This window comes from Salmo salar, chromosome 02 (assembly GCF_965601325.2).
Source record: "Salmo salar chromosome 02, fSalSal1, whole genome shotgun sequence".
NCBI lineage: Eukaryota > Metazoa > Chordata > Actinopteri > Salmoniformes > Salmonidae > Salmo > Salmo salar.
Window position 1 is genome coordinate 39,490,658 of NC_138292.1, and position 20,193 is coordinate 39,510,850.

Consider the following 20,193-nt stretch of genomic DNA (forward strand, 5'->3'; position numbering starts at 1 on the left):
AGTCCTCCTTTTCCTGTAGTCCACAATCATCTCCTTAGTCTTGGTTACGTTGAGGGATAGGTTGTTATTCTGACACCACTCGGCAAGGTCTCTGACCTCCTCCCTATAGGCTGTCTCGTCGATCAGGCACATCAACACACTGTTGTGTCGTCTAAAAACGTAATGATGGTGTTGGAGTCATGCCTTGCCATGCAGTCGTGGGTGAACAGGGAGTACAGGAGGGGACTGAGCACGCACCCCTGGGGAGCTCCAGTGTTGAGGATCAGCGTGGCAGATGTGTTGCTACCTACCCTCACCACCTGGGGGCGGCGCGTCAGGAAGTCCAGGATCCAGTTGCAGAGGGAGGTGTTAAGTCCCAGGATCCTTAGCTTAGTGATGAGCTTTGAGGGTACTATGGTGTTGAACGCTGAGCTACAGTCAATGAATTGCATTCTCACATAAGTGTTCCTTTTGTCCAGGTGGGAAAGGGCAGTGTAGAGTGCAATAGAGATTGCATTATCTGTGGATCTGTTTGGGCGGTATGCAAATTGGAGTGGGTCTAGGGTTTCTAGGATAATGGTGTTGATGTGAGCCATTACCAACCTTTCAAAGCACTTCATGGCTACGGGCGTGAGTGCTACGGGTCTGTAGTCATTTAGGCAGGTTGCCTTTGTGCTCTTGGGCACAGGGATTATGGTGGTCTGCTTGAAACGTTGTTATTACAGACTCAATCAGGGACATGTTGAAAATTTCAGTGAAGACACCTGCCAGTTGGTCAGCATATGCCCGGAGCACAAGTCCTGGTAATCCGTCTGGCCCTGCAGCCTTGTGTATGTTGACCTGTTTAAAGGTCTTACTCGCGTCGGCTACAGAGAGCGTGATCACACAGTCGTCCGGAACAGCTGATGCTCTCCTGCATGCCTCAGTGTTGCTTGCCTCGAAGCGAGCATAGAAGTGATTTAGCTTGTCTGGTAGGCTCGCGTCACTGGACAGCTCGCGGCTGTGCTTCCCTTTGTAGTCAAGTAATAGTTTGCAAGCCCTGCCACATAAGACAAGCGTCAGAGCCGGTGTAGTACGATTCAATCTTAGCTCTGTATTGACGCTTTGCCTGTTTGATGGTTCGTCGCAGGGCATAGCAGGATTTCTTGTAAGCTTCCGGGTTAGGGTCCCGCACCTTGAAAGCGGCAGCTCTAGCATTTAGCTCAGTGCGAATGTTGCCTATAATCCATGGCTTCTGGTTTGGGTATGTACGTACAGTCACTGTGGGGACGACGTCCTCGATGCACTTATTGATAAAGCCAGTGACTGATGTGGTGTATTCCTCAATGCCATTGGAAGAATCCCGGAACATGTTCCAGTCTGTGATAGCAAAACAGTCCTGTAGTTTAGCACCTGCTTCATCTGACCACTTTTTTATAGACCGAGTCACTGGTGCTTCCTGCTTTAATTTTATCTTGTAAGCAGGAATCAGGAGGATAGAGTTGTGGTCGAATTTACCAAATGGAGAGCAAGGGAGAGCTTTGTACGCGTCTCTGTGTGTGGAGTACAGGTGATCTAGATTTTTTTCCCTCTGGTTGCACATTTAACATGTTGATAGAAATTTGGTAGAACTGATTTAAGTTTCCCTGCATTAAAGTCTCCGGCCACTAGGAGCGCCGCCTCTGGGTGAGTGGTTTCCTGTTTGCTTATTTCCTTATACAGCTGTCTGAGTGCGGTCTTAGTGCCAGCATCTGTCTGTAGTGAGAGAGTAGGGGTGCTAACCCTGGTGTCCTGGCTAAATTCCCAATCTGGCCCACATACCATCTTGGCCACCTAAATATCCCCAAGTTCCAATTGGCTCATTCATCCCCCTCCTATCCCCTGTAACTTTCCCCAGGTTGTTGCTGTAAATGAGAATGTGTTCTCAGTCAACATACCTGGTAAAATACGGGTAAAATTAAAACCTGAAAGGTTCATTGTGAAGCTGCCAATCTTTACATAACTGTTCTCTTTGAAAGAGTATTGCTTTTCAGCCCATTAATATTTGTAACTTGTTATTATACAGTACTTATTGATGAAGTGGCATCAAAATGCTAATAGATTATTCCAAACCTGAGCCACAACCACATGGACACATACAGTAACAATTAGTGTTTTGTTGCTACAGTACTCATCAAGTGTTAGCAAAATGCTAATACACATGTGATGTTATATCAACCTTGGGCACATGGGAAAATAAATGTTAGGATTATAGTACCCTGTTATCATTGACATGACTGTTCTCTTGGGAAGGCAAAGTCTGTTTGTACACTATTTACAAAAAAAGATATTGAAATTAGACGTTGGTATTTCACTCCCTCCTAAACATATATAATATAAAATGTAAACACAGCAATGTTTTGCATTTTAGTTAACCGTTACCATGCAGTCTCACCTCCTCATGTTTGCAGAACACTGTTCAATGCATCTGCTGTACACTCAGACAGGTCTGCTTGACTACTATATATGCTGGCACGTAACAGATCTTAAATTACTACCCTTGGCTGAGCTCTCCAATTCCTGATTAAAAAGAAATACACATCTACAGCCAGGTAGGTTATGACCATTTGGAATTAAGAATGTGTTTTCCTTCTCCATTTAAGGTTTTCACTGTTGAGCTGCAAGTGTACTGTGGCTGAGATATTGTAACAAAAATGCATTGAAAACAACAAAATTTCTATCATTTGAAAATATGATTATTGGGCACCCTGAACGTGTTCTTTTTGGTTTTGTTTATCTTATAGCTTCAAAGCCATGGTGTGGGTGAAAAGTGAAGTGATTCTGTCCATCTACATCATCACCTTCCTGATTGGCCTGCCTGCCAACATCTTGGCACTCTACGCCTTCAGCGTCAAGATCCACAAAAAGCCTACTCCCACAGACATCCTCCTGCTCAACCTGACTGTGTCCGACCTCCTCTTTCTTTTCTTCCTGCCTCTCAAGATGTACGAGGCGGCCTCCGGCATGCAGTGGTACCTACCCGAGTTCCTCTGCTCCATCACTTCCTACACCTTCTTTTCCACTATCTACACCAGTTCTCTCCTGTTGATGTCTGTCAGTGTGGTCCGTTACCTGGCGGTTGCTTTCCCCATCACCTATCGCAAACTCCACAAACCTTTCTATTCTGTGGTGGCCAGCACAATCATCTGGCTTCTCACCACCGCCCACTGCAGTATCGTGTTCATCATCCAGCACCACCCGGACCTCTCCCAAAGCAACACCACCGTCTGCTACGAGAACTTCACCGAACAACAGCTGGCCATCCTCCTCCCGGTGCGTCTGGAGTTCTTCGTCATGCTCTGCTTGGTTCCACTCATGGTTTGCCTCTTCTGCTACCTCCGCTGTATCTGGATCCTGTACATGTTCCCCAGGATCAGCCCAGGCCAGAAGAAGAAGGCCATCGGGATGGCGTTGGGTACTCTGGCCGTCTTCCTTGTGTGTGTCTTTCCCTACAACTTCTCCCATGTGCTGGGTTTCTACACAGGCCGCAGCCCCTCGTGGAGGTACTACACCCTACTGCTCAGCGCCTTCAACACCTGCCTGGACCCTATCATCTTCTACTTCTCCTCCTCCACCTTCTGCATCACTATCAAGATGTCCATCTGCAAAATGCTGGGACTGCGACAGGGTCAGACTGCAATCCAAAGGGAAAGCACAATAGCCGATATTGGCCAAGAGTAGAAAATGTAGTCACCTTACTCCAGTAAGTGCCTTTTGGGTAATTTTGTCAAAAATAACTATTCATTTCACCAAATGTTTTAATTCTGTCATAAAGAGCAAATGTTCAACTTCATAAAAAAACATGTTTTCTCATCTCAAGAGGTTCAATTATGAATAACTATACAAATTCAAATGAAAGTGACAGGATTGACTGTAATAGGGTTAACAACATCTTAATCAGCCATAACTCCCTTTGTGACGGGGAAGGGAAGCATTCCCCATTTCTAGTAACTTGTTAAAAACATTTCTAGCCTATCTATCTATGGGTAACACAGGGTTGATGGGTTATGCTTGACACGCTCAGTTTCCCAGCACAAAACACCAGAAAACGGCCTAAAATAGAAAGAACCAGCTCACCTGCTTTTACACAATGATATGGCTATATTACTAGATGGTACATTTTTCTTTTGATTCAATCATTTAAAAAGGAATAGTTTTACCATATTAAAACGAGAGTTCAGTTCATGTTACAGGGTTAGCATAAACCTGAGGGACAAATGTAAATGAATCATTAAATAAGTAAAAATCTTCAGACATTACTTTCCTAAAGTAACAAAATAACTAGGACTTGTAATTAAGTAGATATATGTCTTTGTAGAAGGTGAACAAACATGACATTGGACATGCCAAAATGGGGATTTTCAGAGAAAACAAATACCTTACTTTAATGAAAACACACTGCTATTAGAATGTGTAAATAAAAAAATGTAAAAGGCTTAGCTTAGTTAGAGCATAGATGTATGTAATCCTAATGTTAAATTTAGTGTTTTATTGAAATTACCAAAGGCACTCTATTCGTGGAACGACCCAGCTATATAAAGTATATTTCAAAATAATATGTAGTTTGTGTTTTAAGAATTTCTGTGAACTGTACCTTTTTTTGCCAAAGTCAATCATATTTAAATGTTTAAATGTTTACATTCCATTTACAAAAGTGAGCACTTCATACATGATTCATTTGTTTCATCACAGTAGCTTCTGTTACCCTTTTGAATTGCACACTATGTGATATCTTGGTTGTTATCCTTTAAATTATTAATTTGTCTGGTTAGAGTATGTTCTGTGTTACCCATTTGAATTGACACATAATGCTAAATATTTTCTACCTCTATTTGTATTGGCATGAATCTGCTAACATATTTGTGTTGCAAAGACCTTTCTGTATTCAAGAGTTTCAAGGCTGAACGTAAGAAAGAGTATAAATGTTTTACTGTTAGAGTTATAGCTTTATTAAAATGACACGTAACCTGCTCAGGCAGAACCAAACATTTGTATTAATCTTTGGTTCGATATTTCCTAGTACAGTTTCTATATTTCAGTGATGTGTCTATTGGTGTAAGCTTGATTCTTTCATCGTGCTGGAATTGCGGGGCCAAAATGTCCCGGATTTGCAATCTTTTCACAGGCTTTCCTCTCTCTTTTAGCGTGGGCTCACCACTCTCCTGCATTCATGCATTCTGTAGGCACACATGTAAAATATTCCTGCAAAAGAAAAAAAATGTACATCAACAACTGTCCAGCATCCATGCTACTTGAGGCAGTCCCCATAGAGATACCGTCGAAATTGGAAGTTTACATACACCTTAGCCAAATACATTTAATCTCAGTTTTTCACAATTCCTGACATTTAATCCTAGTAAAAATTCCCTGTTTTAGGTCAGTTAGGACCACCCCTTTATTTTAAGAATGTGAAATGTCAGAATAATAGTAGAGAGAATGATTTATTTCAGCTTTTATTTCGTTCATCACATTCCCAGTGGGTCAGAAGTTTACATACACTCAATTAGTATTTGGTAGCATTGCCTTTAAATTGTTTAACTTGGGTCAAACATTTCGGGTAGCCTTCCACAAGCTTCCCACAATAAGTTGAATTTTGGCCCATTCCTCCTGACAGAGCTGGTGTAACTGAGTCAGGTTTGTAGGCCTCCTTGCTCGCACACACTTTTTCAGTTCTGCCCACAAATTTTCTATGGGATTGCTTGAGATGTTGCTTCAATATATCCACATAATTTTCGTTCCTCATGATGCCATCTATTTTGTGAGGTGCACCTGTCCCTCCTGCAGCAAAGCACCCCCACAACATGATGCTGCCACCCCCGTCCTTCACGGTTGGGATGGTGTTCTTCGGCTTGCAAGCCTCCCCCTTTTTCCTCCAAACATAACAATGCTCATTATGGCCAAATAGTTATATTTTTGTTTCATCAGACCAGAGGACATTTCTCCAAAACGTATGATCTTTGTCCCCATGTGCAGTTGCAAACCGTAATCTGGCTTTTTTATGACGGTTTTGGAGCAGTGGCTTCTTCCTTGCTGAACGGCCTTTCAGGTTATGTTGATATAGGACTCATTTAACTGTGCATATAGATGCTTTTGTATCTGTTTCCTCCAGCATCTTCACAAGGTCCTTTGCTGTTGTTCTGGGATTGATTTGCACTTTTCGCACCAAAGTACGTTTATCTCTAAGAGACAGAACGCGTCTCCTTCCTGAGCGGTATGACTGCTGCGTGGTCCCATGGTGTTTATACTTGCGTACTATTGTTTGTACAGATGAACATGGTACCTTCAGGCATTTGAGAATTGCTCTCAAGGATGAACCAGACTTGTGGAGGTCTACAATTTCTTTTCTGAGATCTTGGATGATTTCTTTAGATTTTCCCATGATGTTATGCAAAGAGGCACTGTGTTTGAAGGTAGGCCTTGAAATACATCCAGAGGTACACCTCCAATTGAAAAATAACATTTGGAGCATTTGGGCACAGGCAACACAGTCAACCATGGGGCACAATTGACTCAACTTATGTTAATTAGCCCATCAGAAGCTTCTAAAGCCATGACATCATTTTCTGGAATTTTCCAAGCTGTTTAAAGGCACAGTCAACTTAGTGTATGTAAACTTCTGACCCACTGGAATTGTGATAGTGAATTATGAGTGAAATAATCTGTCTGTAAACAATTGTTTGCACAAAGTAGATGTCCTAACCGACTTGCCAAAACTATAGTTTGTTAGCAAGAAATTTGTGGAGGGGTTGAAAAACAAGTTTTAATGACTCCAACCTAAGTGTGTGTCATCTTCCAACTTCAACTGAACATAAAGAATAGTGTATGATCTGTTATCAATAAATACCAGCATTGTCTGCATGTTTCATCAATAAAACTGAAACAATTGATGATCTTCTGCAGTGTTTGGTTTGACTCGATTCGACTAGCATTTGGGGATTTTAAATCATGACTCAGGAGATGAGAAGAACATATGCCATCTGACTCTAGTTCTGCTCATCCATAGAGAACAAAAGAGGGAACACTCCTATTTGCCATTGATGTTTCTGTGACAGCATTGGCAGCTCCTCCATTTTTGTAGTTGAATATTATCTTCTTCTATACATTTATCGCCGATCTTTAAACAAACGGAAAAGGTGCATGCCGCCACCTACTGTGCGGGATTGTGTTTTTTGTCGAAACATCCATACAGCCAAAGTTGGTGATTTACTGCCACCTGCAGTGTTGGAATGTTTGCTCAGGAGTATAATTCTTTGGCTGATCCCTCCCGCTGACCGGGAGGGAATTCTATGATCCTTCCTTAACCTACAGGAAGTCCCACCCAGTTGACACCTTTTAACCTCTTGACGGTCGCCTAGGATAGGGGGCGCCACAGCGCATTTTGAAAAAAATTCGTGCCCATTTTAAACGGCCTACAACTCAAACTCAGAAGCTAGGATATGCATATAATTAATACTTGTGGAAAGAAAACACCCTAAAGTTTCTAAAACTGTTTGAATGGTGTCTGTGAGTATAACAGAACTCATATGGCAGTCAAACCCCCGAGACAGATCGAAACAGGAAGTGGAATTCTGAATTGCGGACTCAACTTCATCACGTTGCCTATTAATCACACCGTGAGCTATGGTTCATTGAGCACTTCCTATTGCTTCCACTAGATGTCCCCAGTCTTTACAAAGTGATTTGAGTCTCCTACTGTGAAAACTGACAGAATGACACGCTGTGGAACGTGGTCACACGGAGAGGGCCATCACCATTATGACGCCGGCGCCCCTGGCTACCCTCCCCTTTCGAAACATTTATAAAGACAATGCAATCGTCCCCCTTGAATCTTATTGGAGCTCTGGTTGAAAAAGGCCCTAAAGATTTATGTTATACAACGTTTGACATGTTTGAACGAACCTAAATAAGAAAAAAAATGCATTTTGTTGAAAGAGTAGCCCTGCGCACGTCGGAACTTTTGGTGCAGCCTTCAGAACGCGCTAACAACAACAAGCTAATGGAACATAAAGGATGAACTTGTTCGAACGAAAATACATTTGTTGTGGACCTGGGATTCCTGGAAGTGCCTAAGGATGAAGATAATCAAAGGTAAGGGATTATTGACAATAGTATACAAGACTAGATTTGATATGCGATTGTTCCAAGATGGCGCTGACCTGTATTGCTAGCCTATTGTTCTGAGTATCGCATCCCCTTTTATCGCAAAGTGTGATTAACCAGTAAAGTTATTTTTAAATCTGGCATTACAGGTGCTTTCAAGAGATATTCATCTATAAATCTTAGAATGACAATATTACATTTTAAAAATGTTTTCGAATAGTAATTTAGTAAATTGTAGCGCTGTTTCATCGGATGCATTTGAGGGAAAATAGTTAGTCAACGTTACGCACCGATGTAAAATGCTGTTTTTATATATAAATATGAACTTTATCGAACAAAAGAATGCATGTATTGTGTAACATGATGTCCTAGGTGTGTCATCTGATGAAGATTGTCAAAGGTTATTTGTGATGCATGTGGTTGGTTGGAAAATGGCTATGTGGCTACTTTTACGATATACTCCTCTAACATAATCTAATGTTTTGCTTTTGCTGTAAAGCCTTTTTGAAATCGGACAACGTGGTTCGATTCAGGAGAGGTGTATCTATAAAACGATATAATTTGAAGAAAAAAATGGAAAAAAAAATATTATTACATTTTGTTATGCTAATGGCGATAGGAGTTACGGGACGGAGGCCGCACAGGGGTTAAATTGTGTAAGCTTGTAATGGTGCTGCCCATGCTCAAACAGAATTTCTGGCAAGTGGGCCCTCCATCCATATTTATGTCTTTATCATTTTTACCTGCAAAGAAGGTCATGAGCAGTGCCACCCAGCCCAGTATGTAGGACCAAGAGAAGCGCCAGTCTCCGAAGCGCTTCCCCAGGAAGTTCACCGTCACTCCAGTGTAGATGGCCATTGCAAGCAGAACAAAGAGAGCTGGTGGATAGTAAGATAGGACAAATTCAAATTCTGACTCCCAATTTACAGTAGACAGAACTGTAGGCAAAATAGCGGTCAAGTCAGTAAACATAGACATAATGATTTTTCCTGAATTAATTTACATGTGCGTATTGAGGCTGTGCGTATTTGTGTATTGTGTCTAGCTCTGTTAGCTTCGCAATGTCCAGTGGGACTCACTGGAGACGAAGAACATGATCCCTGCAGCGAAGGAGCGGTTGAACCTCTCGAAGGCGGAGAAATGGGCAAAGGAGAGAATGCCTGCGATTATGCCCGCGAAGCACGACATGGCCGACAGGATCATGAAGGCACGGGTGGCATTCCAGTAGGCTAAGGACAAAGAGAGAGAGAGGAATAAAACAAGAAAAATGTCAAAGATTAGAGAAAGTCGCAAGCCTGTGAAAACTGTGTCTTGACCCATTCATTCAGTCTAATGCTCCAAATGTTATTATTCACCTACACTAGTGCCAGCCAATTAGGGCCAACGGGTGCATGATTTGCCTCCATAGTTAACTGTAAAAACATATTGAGTCTAAAACACTTATTGATTCTTTTGTGTCTGAGTCTAATGGCATATATTGCTATTTCAGTCATTCAGTCATCTCCTTCATTTACAGTGCTCCTTGGTAGTCCTGAACATAGGTAAGACAGGCATACAAGATTCATATTAGGAAGTCCTTCAACTAAGGGAGTTTTGTCTGACAACTGAGGGACTTCCTAATATGGATGCCGTACAGGCAGTCCCAGTGGTGCTATGGGTCCCCAGTGCGCCCCACTCACCGATGCTGTCCGTCTGCATGTAGCACTTGCCCGACATGCAGTACCTCCACAGGCCCTGGTGGGCGAAACTCCCCGACAAGCGATACTGCATCCAGTAGTCTGTCGCAGTCGAGACCACCAGCAGGATGTTCCCCACTATGGCGCAGAACAGGCCCCCTCCCATAAAGCTGTGCATCCTGAGTGACACTGCGACCGTGGCGAGGCTCTACGCACTGCAGCGCACAAAGGCAATACAGGGAAACATCAGGCACAGGCAACACAGTCAACCATGGGGCACAGGCAACACAGTCAACTATGGGGCACAGGCAACACAGGCAACCATGGGGCACAGGCAACACAGTCAACCATGGGGCACATGCAACACAGTCAACTATGGGGCACAGGAAACACAGTCAACCATGGGGCACAGGCAACACAGTCAACCATGGGGCACAGGCAACACAGTCAACCATGGGGCACAGGCAACACAGTCAACCATGGGGCACAGGCAACACAGTCAACCATGGGGCACAGGCAACACAGTCAACCATGGGGACATGCAACACAGTCAACTATGGGGCACAGGCAACACAGTCAACCATGGGGCACAGGCAACACAGTCAACCATGGGGCACAGGCAACACAGTCACCATGGGGCACAGGCAACACAGTCAACCATGGGGCACAGGCAACACAGTCAACCATGGGGCACATGCAACACAGTCAACTATGGGGCACAGGCAACACAGTCAACCATGGGGCACAGGCAACACAGTCAACCATGGGGCACAGGCAACACAGTCAACCATGGGGCACAGGCAACACAGTCAACCATGGGGCACAGGCAACACAGTCAACTATGGGGCACATGCAACACAGTCAACTATGGGGCACAGGCAACACAGTCAACCATGGGGCACAGGCAACACAGTCAACCATGGGGCACAGGCAACACAGTCAACCATGGGGCACAGGCAACACAGTCAACCATGGGGCACAGGCAACACAGTCAACTATGGGGCACAGGCAATAGAGTCAGCCATTGGACGGTTTACGGATGCCTTCAAGGTCCTACTACACAAAGTTGCATGCAGCCAGGGTTGGGGTCAATTCCATTTTAATTCAGTGAATTCAGGAAGTGAATTTCATGTCCAGAATTACAAATAGCAGCTTATCGTTATCATTATTTTATTTTTCTTTCACTTCCTGGATTGACTGAATTGAAATAGAACTGACCCCAGGCTTGCAGGCAACAATGGCACACACTGTGCCCACACACTAAACACAACACACAGACCTAGCCTAGACAGATGCATCAATGGTGCATACAATGCAGGCAATGCTTCACTCAGCAACAGTGCAGAGATGTGACACACACTCAGCACAAACCAGACGAAGAAACACAGTATCACTTCCTTATTTGCAGAGACACACGTGAACATGTGTCATATTCAATAGCACAGGATGGCAAAGTGTCCCTGTAGTTGCACAGAGACAGTATGGACCCTATTTTGAACTGAAATGTTCCATTTCTGTTTCACTGTCAACACTGTGCAATCCACTTATGCTATCTACTACCCGCATGCAATGTAGAAATGTCAACTCAGTAACCTCAAACACATACAAAAATACTTCAACACTCCACAAGCGTGGTTTTAATGAATATCGAAGTGTTACATTTCAAAGTGAGAGTGGAGGATGGGCAGTGGTGTAAGTATTTACCGGCTCCAAGAAAATGCTCATGTAGAACTAACCAACAACAAATGATGGATATAAAAGCTGGATGGTATTTCCTGAGACAGTGATTCATGACCATCCAGCCAACAGTCATAACACCTCTGGAACACCTCCATGTTTCCAGATGATAAAACGTCCATAGAGATTCCTTCATGGTCGAGGAAATGAAGAGCTAACTGTCTCACTCACATCACCCGAGGCACTAGAAAATAAACATTCAGTTCAGTGGTTCAATGCAAAGTGAATACTATTTGTAACCCAGTCAGAACAATCACCAAGGTCCTATGTACTACAGAGACTAATGGATGCCTCATAACTTTTGCATCCATCTTGGCTATCCATTCCATTTAACATTTGTTTAGTCAGTTAAGAACAAATTCTTATTTACAATGACGGCCTACACTGGCCTAACCCATACAATGCTGGTTGTGATTCAGCCTGGATTTGAACCAGGGTGTCTGTAGTGACACCTCCAGCACTGAAATGCAGTGCCTTAGACCACTGCACCACTCAGGAGCCCAACCACATTCAAATGACATTCAACATGCTTGCATTGAACGTTACTTGAGGTCAAGCGTTGAAGTCAATATCTGTAGAATGCTGAATGGATTACGACTGCATTTTTTTTTAAAGCATACTTTGTGAGAAAATGAAATGACAAATGACAGTTGTTTACTTATTTCGCTTTAGAGACTTAAGCATTATCTTATTCTGATTAGTACTGAATGATTCCCTTAACCCTTTAATTGCACTTCAGACCAAGTCTTCATTAGTCTTAGAAAAATATGTTTACATTCAGTAGCTCTGCTATTTTTCTCCATGGACAGAAGTGTCCCTCTTTGCCCACCTGTGCCCCACATGGCTACAATACTTTACTCCACACAGATTTACTGTACGCTTGTTTATTAGTCCAATCAGTCCAAACGGCCCAATCTGGCAACACAACAGCACCGGGGCTAAAGTACCAGGATGCATCTTACCTGAGTTCTTCAGGATAAATAAACCCTCTTAAGTGTCAACCTTTCCGCAGGGAAAGACTGAGCGAGAAAGAGAGAGAGTGGAAGCCCGGAGTGAGCAAATGTCGAAGAGGACCCCCTAGGCTGAATTCCAAAAAGTTATCCGCTCTGCTTTTCTGTCTATGGAGGCAAATCCTTTACAGCAACCAACAGCGAGAACAAATGCTCTTGAGCTGGTGGGCGCAGAGGCACGTGGCTCTTTCCCATTGAGCGACCATGGGACTGTTGGAGGGGGGGATTGGGTTGATAGTGTGGGACAGTAATGGATGGGTGGGGGGGGGATTGGGGGAATGAGGCCGCCACCGGTGTGCCGTGGTCTCCTTTCTGTTGTTGTATCTGGTGTTCTGGAACTGTGGATGTGCAGAGGCTTGCAGTACTGGGGGTGGTCAATGCAACATGCTGAAGCTCACACTTTCTTTCAGTTGGAGGAGCGCACTGTCATCTGTGGGCTGAGTATGGTCATGAGAGCAGATACACGCTTAGAGAGAGCCCACACATGACCACATGCGTGGCTTAAATGAACTCCCTCTCTCCATCTCGCTCTCTCACGCACGCATTGGCACGCACTCATATGCACCTGCTCACACACACACAATGTTAACATACATACGCAGTATCATCACGACGCACTGATGGGCACTTTTACTTTATTCAAAATGATCTGTTGCCAAGTAATTACAATATTATTATTTACACAGAATTTCAATGCATGTATATTGCAGTCAGACAAAATGGTTTGATCAGTCATTAAGGAGCTTAATTAAATATTAGCATTCATGCCCAGAATTCAAGGAGAAAAAATGGTATGGTAAGTAAATACACCAGTGATCTGAACCAACACAGAACTGAAACAGAACTGACTGTGTGTCTGTCTCCCAGTTATTTAGCTCCAGGCCTCATGGACCTCAAATCCAGTGAACACGGGCCTCTGGGCTGCCTAAAGAAACACAGGAAATGATTCTACGATGAGCATTCAAAGATGTTCCCGAGTTCAGTTCTCACTGACCTCTTGTTCTAATAAACATCTATCCATATCTATTGGTCTGTGTGCTAGTGTGTTTTTTAATATCTCCCATCTCCAAATATTATCCTCCCAGCATTATACAAAGGAGGAGACGGCCATTTTAAACTTGGACACTGTACCCGGTGTCATACACATTATAGTGGAAGTCCTCTTCTGACACCGTCAGAGTGAGTGTATTACCTGGGCAGTCAGTAGGATCATGGTGTATCACCTGCAGTGCCCCCTTCAGCTCAACCTCCTCCAGTGCAACGCGGCAATCTCTTCTGTGAAGGTAAGACCACATTCATTAGATGACATCGCTGACATTACTGTTTAATGGGTAGTGCAGTCCAAACCCTGATTTTCCTATGTTTAATATATATTTTTCCACACGATCCGATTGGAATAATAGTGTGAAATTGTAAAAATTATGATACGGTCCGTTTAGTGTCATGGGTGGCTCAGTTGGTAGAGCATGGTGCTTTCAACGCCAGGGTTGTGGGTTCGATTCCCAAGGGGGACCAGTATGAACATGTATGCACTCACTACTGTAAACCGCTCTAGATAAGTGCATCTGAGAAATGACGTCAATGTAAATGTAGTGTATAAGACTGGTAGTGCAGCTGTCCTTGGCCACATATCCCCTGGAGGCAATGGTTTGATCTCTGTTCTGCCAATCACTATCTCGCCTGCATCCCTAATAAACCCTACCATCTCATATTCTGACACAACTGTGGGAAGCATTGGAGTCAACATGCGCCAGCATCCCTGTGGAACGCTTTCGACAACTTGTAGACTCCATGCCCTGATGAATTGAGGCTGCTCTGAGGGCAAAAGGGGATATTACGAAGGTGTTCCTGATGTTTGGTATACTCCGTATGGTGTGCAATATTGGTTATGAAGCCAGATGTGTTTATAAGATCAGTGTTTTATGGTCGTGCTCACCTCTTGGTGGAGTAGAATCTCCAAAATAAAAAGGAGGCGAAGGAGAGCACCAGCAACAGGGCGCCCCCAACTCCTCCGTAGAACAGGGACCGCTGGGCGGACGTTTCACCTGCTATTGAAAAATCCACAAAGGGATCATCAGTCTTACTACTTGGAGCTTTCCAATGTTCTACATTCACATGAAATGTCGGCTGGATTTATTCAAGCTACAAAGGTACATTAGGGCAAGCCAGATGCTACAGTAGCGATACGACACGATAACACTCCAGCTTCATTTCACTCTGTCAATTTAGCCGACTCTCTTCACTACGTTGTGGTGAATATGGTATAACTTCTGCTGGATAAAGATGACACATTTCACTACAAATACTGTCCTTTAGATATTGGTTTGTTTAGCATTTTGCCAATTACCCTATGTCCTTCACTCAGATAAGGCCAAACTTACCAATGAATGGGAGTTTGAGGAAGGCACTCCCATGCTCATTGGTTGAATTGCAGAGGACGTCACCCATGTCATCAACCTTGGGCCCAATGAGAATGGACCTCAGGATCCTCCAGTTGAGCAGGTCAGTGATGTTGTGAGTCTGATTGTCCTGGATTCTCCACGGTGTCCAAATGATCTTTGCCACAGGGTGAGAGTCCACCACGCACTCACACCTCACCTGCCCATCATTCCCAGAACAGAAGGAGAGGGGAAGTATAGCTGGTGCGTCTAAAAGAGAGGAAGATAAATGGAAAGAGAGAAAATGACAAAACAACTATGGCAAACGTCCATATATAACATGGTTTATAAAATGGTTACAAAAACGTTTATGGCATAATGATACATACACTCAACGTTCACAGCCATGGTGTCTGAACTGCACTCTCCCATCTCGTTCAGAGCAGAACAGCGGAACCGCCCCACGTCTCTGGTAACAGAGAGACTCAAACTCCCAGAATCCTCTCTAAGCAGGACTGACTGCTCCCCGAACACACGGTACCACCTGTAAGAACTGATTGGGAGGTGACTGTGACCCAGACAGGACAGAGTGACCTTTTCTCCCTCCAGAGGCCGGGCTGGGAGCTGGCTGATGGACACATTGGTGGGTGGTGCTGGTGAAGACAAAAAAATGTAGGAAAATACAGGTATGTTAAAATGGTATCCAATAGCTCTCACAGTGACATAATCTTCAAGTACATTTATGTTGAATAAGAAAAGCGTTGTGGAAAGCATAAATGTCACAACTGAGTGTACAATCTCTAATTGAACATAATTCATACTACATATTCAATTAATAATGACCATTACAAAAGGAGACCCTCATATACCACTGAGGACATTTTCATAATACCTTTCACAAATACACTCAGGAGAAGCTTATCATAACCATGTGTGTTGTTGACCAGACAGGTGACAGACACATTTTCATAGGTGCCCTCTGCAGCCCAGATATCCATCACCGTGTGGTTCTGGGGGGAGGTGGTTGGGTCAGAGCTAGGGAACAGGGGTCCTTCATCCACCATCCACAGCACTTTGGCCCTTGGTCGAGCCCGGGCCTGACACCTGCAGATGACTTGGCCAGTGTGGTAGAAGCAGCTGGAGTTTGCTAATATAGATGGCTTGTCTGGAGAATTAAAATATGTTTTCTGTTAGTTCCATTAGCTATCAATAAAAGTTTACATTTAGGCCTAATTTTAAACAAAATCTCACAGTCCATATTTTGGCGGTAGTAGTCCTCCATGGTCAGCAAGTTGTAGTGGTGGAATAACTCTGGACAAATACATTTGATCTTTTTAATACATTTTTCCATTGGAATAGATTTGATTACAAGACACTAAATCCACGTATCCATTCAATATACCTCAGATCAACCTAAAACTCACATTCTGCAGTGACCACAAAACTACAGGAGGGCTTGGACCTCCCCAGAGGGTTGATAGCTGTGCAGTGGAACGCATTCTCGTCTGGGTGCAAGTCTGTAACCGCAGCGGTCTCTGTGCTGTGGTTCAGTGGCATGACCAGGCCATCTCTCAGCAAGTACCACAGGTAGGAGCTGGCAGGGGGGTTGGCATCGCTGACACAGGACAGGGACAGGTTAGTGCCAACCTGGACCACAGTGCTTCCCCCTGTGACACTCACAGACCTGGGGGCATCTGAGAGAGAAGAGGGGCAAAGGAGAGATGCTGGAAATATCACAGTGAGCCTTAAAATGGAGTTCATCTTTCGTTATTGTTGAGGGAATTGCTCCTAATTTTCTAATCTGATGTTCCTATGTCCCAAGTTGTATCACAGAATGTTCCCAGCCTAAAAAGCAAAGCTCCTACTGCGATACCACAACATCTGCTGTGCAGATCTAGAACCTCACTCAAAGACCTCTGTTAGTTCATGTAATGCTACAATTTGAATGCTAAGATACACAGTGAATAGAAACAAACAGTAAGAGGAGTGTAGAGCGACTCTAGCTGAGACTCACAGCTCACGTCGAGCACCACCTCCCCTGCAGCTGTCTGGCCTCCTGGATGTGTCACGTTACACGCCACCACTTTCTCATGATCCTCTGCTCGGGCCACAAACGAGATGGTGGAGAGGACGCGCCATCGACCCTGTATCTCCTCGGTGTGGTACCCCTGGACCACCCCCCTCTGGTCCCCGAAAGAGAGGGAGGGAGGGGAGGAGGGGCAGGTGTGGAGGACAGCACAGGAAACAGTGACGTTGCCCCCTTCCCTCTGCACTTCACTGACCGACAGCTGTGGCCTTGGTGCTGTATCTGGGAGTAACAAGAGACACTAAGTCTAAGACACTGACAATGGGTCCACTCATTGTGTTATCGGTCATTCCTCGCAGTAGTCCGCTAACACGTAACCAAAAAAACTACATTAAGACACATTTTCTTTTGGATTCTTGTTTTTATAATGTTTGGTTTATAAAGAAAATCTCAATCCATTTTCAAGAGCCCTTGGTCAGGTTTTGCATAATTCATTACCTGTAACCTCCAGTGTCACCCTCCACTGAAAGAAGGCAAAGACAGACTTGCTGACCTCATCAACCCAGGGGTAAATGTCCTCTCCGTTATGTTCTAATATCATTCCATTGATCATCAGGCTGCAGTCTCCATCAGAGGCCCTTCCCACCAGCTCAGTTCTACCACTGTAGTGCTCTACGATATCCCCTGGTTTGGTGCGGCTAAAGACGACTGGGTATTTACCAGGCAGCTTGGAGTACTGGTACCAGGCGACATTAGTGGGGATGTAAGCGCTGGGGTGTGTGAAGGAACAGGGGATGAGGACACAAGACCCCATCAGGCCAGATATCTGATTAGGAATGGTCACGGTCCACTCTTCGGCCACTACCAACACACACCACACCACTGGACAGAAAGAGAGAGGGTGAAAAGAAATGAGAGAGTGACAGACATTTAATGAGTATTGTTTGATAGCTGAATGCTGTCGTATATGCTGGAATAATTAAACCACGTCCAGAAAACATTTAATTTGTGGGCTCAAATGTATCAGCAATTTCGTGATGATATTGAGAATATAAAGATCCAATGTACATTTATCGTAGAAACAGAAGACAATACAATGTCTTATCTACCAGATTGTACACCCATTCAAGGCTAAGGACATCATGATCATTTTTGTAAACATTTACCTCTCAACTTGAGGCATGATAAATGCCCATTATGAGCAGGCACAAACAGTCATCATCAATGAGGTATAAAGTAGACCTACCTTGTAGTGTATAGCAGAGGAACACATGTTTTCTGAGCGTTATCATGACTGATGCACCTGCATAAATGGATGACATCATTAGAATTAGACTCTGGAAATCCTATTGAATCTGGAGGACAAAAATGTCACTCGAGTGCAGATAAACTGTGATCAAAATGGAACTGGTAAGACTACTCATTCAGTTACTGCCGATTTCTCCAATACGAAAAATCTGAGGCAGAAAGAGAGAACAAAATACAGCATGCCTTTGTCTAGATGCAATCATTCATTAGGAACAGTCCGATACAGTCACTGACATTTCTGAGAAATGTAAATGCAGTGCAACTGCTCACAAAATGTTTCTAACGAAATATATTAGGCTACATTTGGTAACATACCTCAGTAGTCCTGTCCGTGTCTCCCACTGATGACCGATGCTCTTGGAAATGACACTAAAGTGACCTTGATGCCAAACCTTCTTCTGCTTCTCATGCCCAAGTGTGGTCACAATGTTGCCACCTTCCACACCTCAACCATCTGAAACCACATAGACATACAACACTTCTATAACAGCAGTACTACCTGAAGTACTATGCTCGCAAGCTTACAAAGTATTTAGATATACCTTCTAGGAGAAATCAGTGGAGAAAGAGCAATCCAAGAGCATCGTGGCTAGCTTTAAGAGCAGCCCAGGAGGACATGTAGCAATGTCCCTCAAGGTCATAACTCTATTACAAAGTATAATTAGACTTTTTACTAAGTTACAACAGCTTGACGGGCGTCCAGACATTTCATCGTGTTCATTGTTGAACTTAGGAAGCTCTTTTGAAAGAGCAGAGGATAGAAATGGATTTGAAAGTGGTTGTCAGAGATGGCCATGTTTATGTTTACCAGGGGCACAACCATAAGTAACCCTTAAAGACACTAAAATAGGCGCATCTTTAAACCAGAACAGAGTGGTTATATGAACTGTAATAATCCCCAAGTTATGAAAATTTTAAATTGGTGGAAAAAGGAATTTCTTAAAATATCAATTGTCATTGGTTGCTTAAAAAGTGTTAAAATAAACTGGATATTGTGTAACTAACTGAACGGCATTGCAATTACATCAGACTGAATGTACAAAACATTAATAACACCTTCCCAATGTTGAGTTGCACCCCCTTTTGCCCTCAGAACAGCCTCAATTCATCGGGGCACGGACTCTACAAGGTGTCAAATGCGTTCCACAGAGATGAAACTGGAAAAAGGCATGTGTTGAAAGTAGTACAGAAGGAAATTAAAGGTCTAATCAGGAAAGGCAAAGATGAATACAAACTGAAGCTAGAACGCAAGCTCCAAGCGAATAACATGAAGGATGTCTGGGATGGTATGATGAAGACAACAGGCTGCAGCACCAGGAGACAACTACAGAGTGATGAGGAAAGGGACAGAGCCACAGAGTTTAACCAGTTTTTTTCTTTTTACCAGATTTGATAAGTATGATTTTTCAGCAGAGCAATAGCAGATAGGGGAGGTGCTGGACTCTGATCTGGGAAGCACTGAGCCCATGAGCATCTCGGAGGAACAAGTGGTGAAGCAGTTGAAGAGGATCAATCCCAGTAAGTCAGCAGGGCCTGATAGGGTTAAAGCCAGAGTACTCAAGATATGTGCTAATCAACCCGCTTTCATACCGCAGTATATTTTCAACCTGTCCCTAATACTATCAGATATTCATACCAAATGGAAAACATCCTGCATAGTGCCCATCTCAAAGAAAGCAGAAGAGACTGCACTGAAATACTTTAGACCAGTGGCTTTGACATCACAAGTCAAAGGACAGGACATCACAACCTCTGAGTGGTTTTTAATACCCTGGATCCTTTATGATTTGCCCACCACCCAAAAACTGGTGCTGAAGATACTTGTCTTCGTCTCCTCCACAGAGCATATGAGCACCTGGAGAAGCCCGGCTGTGTGGTGAGAACAATGTTCTTCCACTTCTCCAGTGCTTTCAATACCGTACAACCCCACCTACTGGCCCAAAAGCTAAAGGACATTCATA

The 20,193-nt window shown here is 43.7% G+C and overlaps 3 protein-coding genes across 6 annotated transcripts; 1 reads left to right on the forward strand and 2 right to left on the reverse strand.

Moving 5' to 3' along the window:
* The first annotated feature begins 2,735 nt into the window (after positions 1 to 2,735).
* Positions 2,736 to 5,076, forward strand: LOC106581694 (free fatty acid receptor 2-like). The gene has a single exon (XM_045703863.2). The coding sequence runs from the start codon at positions 2,752 to 2,754 to the stop codon at positions 3,676 to 3,678; it is 927 nt and encodes a 308-aa protein (XP_045559819.1). The 5' UTR covers positions 2,736 to 2,751; the 3' UTR covers positions 3,679 to 5,076.
* Positions 4,923 to 12,623, reverse strand: LOC106582670 (lens fiber membrane intrinsic protein). Its single transcript, XM_014165953.3, has 5 exons — positions 12,473 to 12,623; positions 9,777 to 9,988; positions 9,177 to 9,326; positions 8,841 to 8,975; positions 4,923 to 5,199 (listed from the first exon to the last, which is right to left on the reverse strand). Exons 2-5 carry the CDS (start codon positions 9,949 to 9,951, stop codon positions 5,138 to 5,140), a joined length of 522 nt encoding a protein of 173 aa, XP_014021428.1. The 5' UTR covers positions 9,952 to 9,988; positions 12,473 to 12,623; the 3' UTR covers positions 4,923 to 5,137.
* Positions 12,624 to 13,152: 529 nt separating this feature from the next.
* On the reverse strand, positions 13,153 to 18,785 carry LOC106582654 (sialic acid-binding Ig-like lectin 5). 4 transcript variants are annotated; one of them, XM_014165932.3, is made up of 11 exons: positions 18,548 to 18,785; positions 18,171 to 18,227; positions 17,423 to 17,806; positions 16,913 to 17,206; positions 16,323 to 16,592; positions 15,791 to 16,063; positions 15,288 to 15,551; positions 14,902 to 15,168; positions 14,457 to 14,568; positions 13,713 to 13,795; positions 13,153 to 13,445 (listed from the first exon to the last, which is right to left on the reverse strand). In XM_014165932.3, the coding sequence occupies exons 2-11, from the start codon at positions 18,214 to 18,216 to the stop codon at positions 13,414 to 13,416; spliced, it is 2,025 nt and encodes a 674-aa protein (XP_014021407.2). In that variant the 5' UTR covers positions 18,217 to 18,227; positions 18,548 to 18,785; the 3' UTR covers positions 13,153 to 13,413. The 4 variants fall into 4 exon arrangements, with proteins under 4 accessions (XP_014021407.2, XP_014021414.2, XP_014021396.2 ...); XM_014165939.3 differs by lacking the exon at positions 13,153 to 13,445 and having other exon boundaries at positions 13,472 to 13,795; positions 17,645 to 17,806; XM_014165921.3 differs by lacking the exons at positions 13,153 to 13,445; positions 18,548 to 18,785 and adding an exon at positions 18,416 to 18,499 and having other exon boundaries at positions 13,472 to 13,795.
* Between the last annotated feature and the right edge of the window lie 1,408 nt (positions 18,786 to 20,193).

Coding starts and splice junctions, on each gene's coding strand:
- LOC106581694 (XM_045703863.2), top strand. CDS start 2,752: ATGGTGTGGGTGAAAAGTGAAGTGATTCTGTCCATCTACATCATCACC.
- LOC106582670 (XM_014165953.3), bottom strand. CDS start 9,951: ATGCACAGCTTTATGGGAGGGGGCCTGTTCTGCGCCATAGTGGGGAAC. Junction 9,327..9,776: donor CATGCAGACGGACAGCATCG/GTGAGTGGGGCG, acceptor CTTTGTCCTTAG/CCTACTGGAATGCCACCCGT. Junction 5,200..8,840: donor GCTCATGACCTTCTTTGCAG/GTAAAAATGATA, acceptor TTTCTTTTGCAG/GAATATTTTACATGTGTGCC.
- LOC106582654 (XM_014165921.3), bottom strand. CDS start 18,216: ATGATAACGCTCAGAAAACATGTGTTCCTCTGCTATACACTACAAG. Junction 16,064..16,322: donor TTTTGTGGTCACTGCAGAAT/GTGAGTTTTAGG, acceptor TTAATTCTCCAG/ACAAGCCATCTATATTAGCA. Junction 15,552..15,790: donor CCTGAGTGTATTTGTGAAAG/GTATTATGAAAA, acceptor TGTCTTCACCAG/CACCACCCACCAATGTGTCC.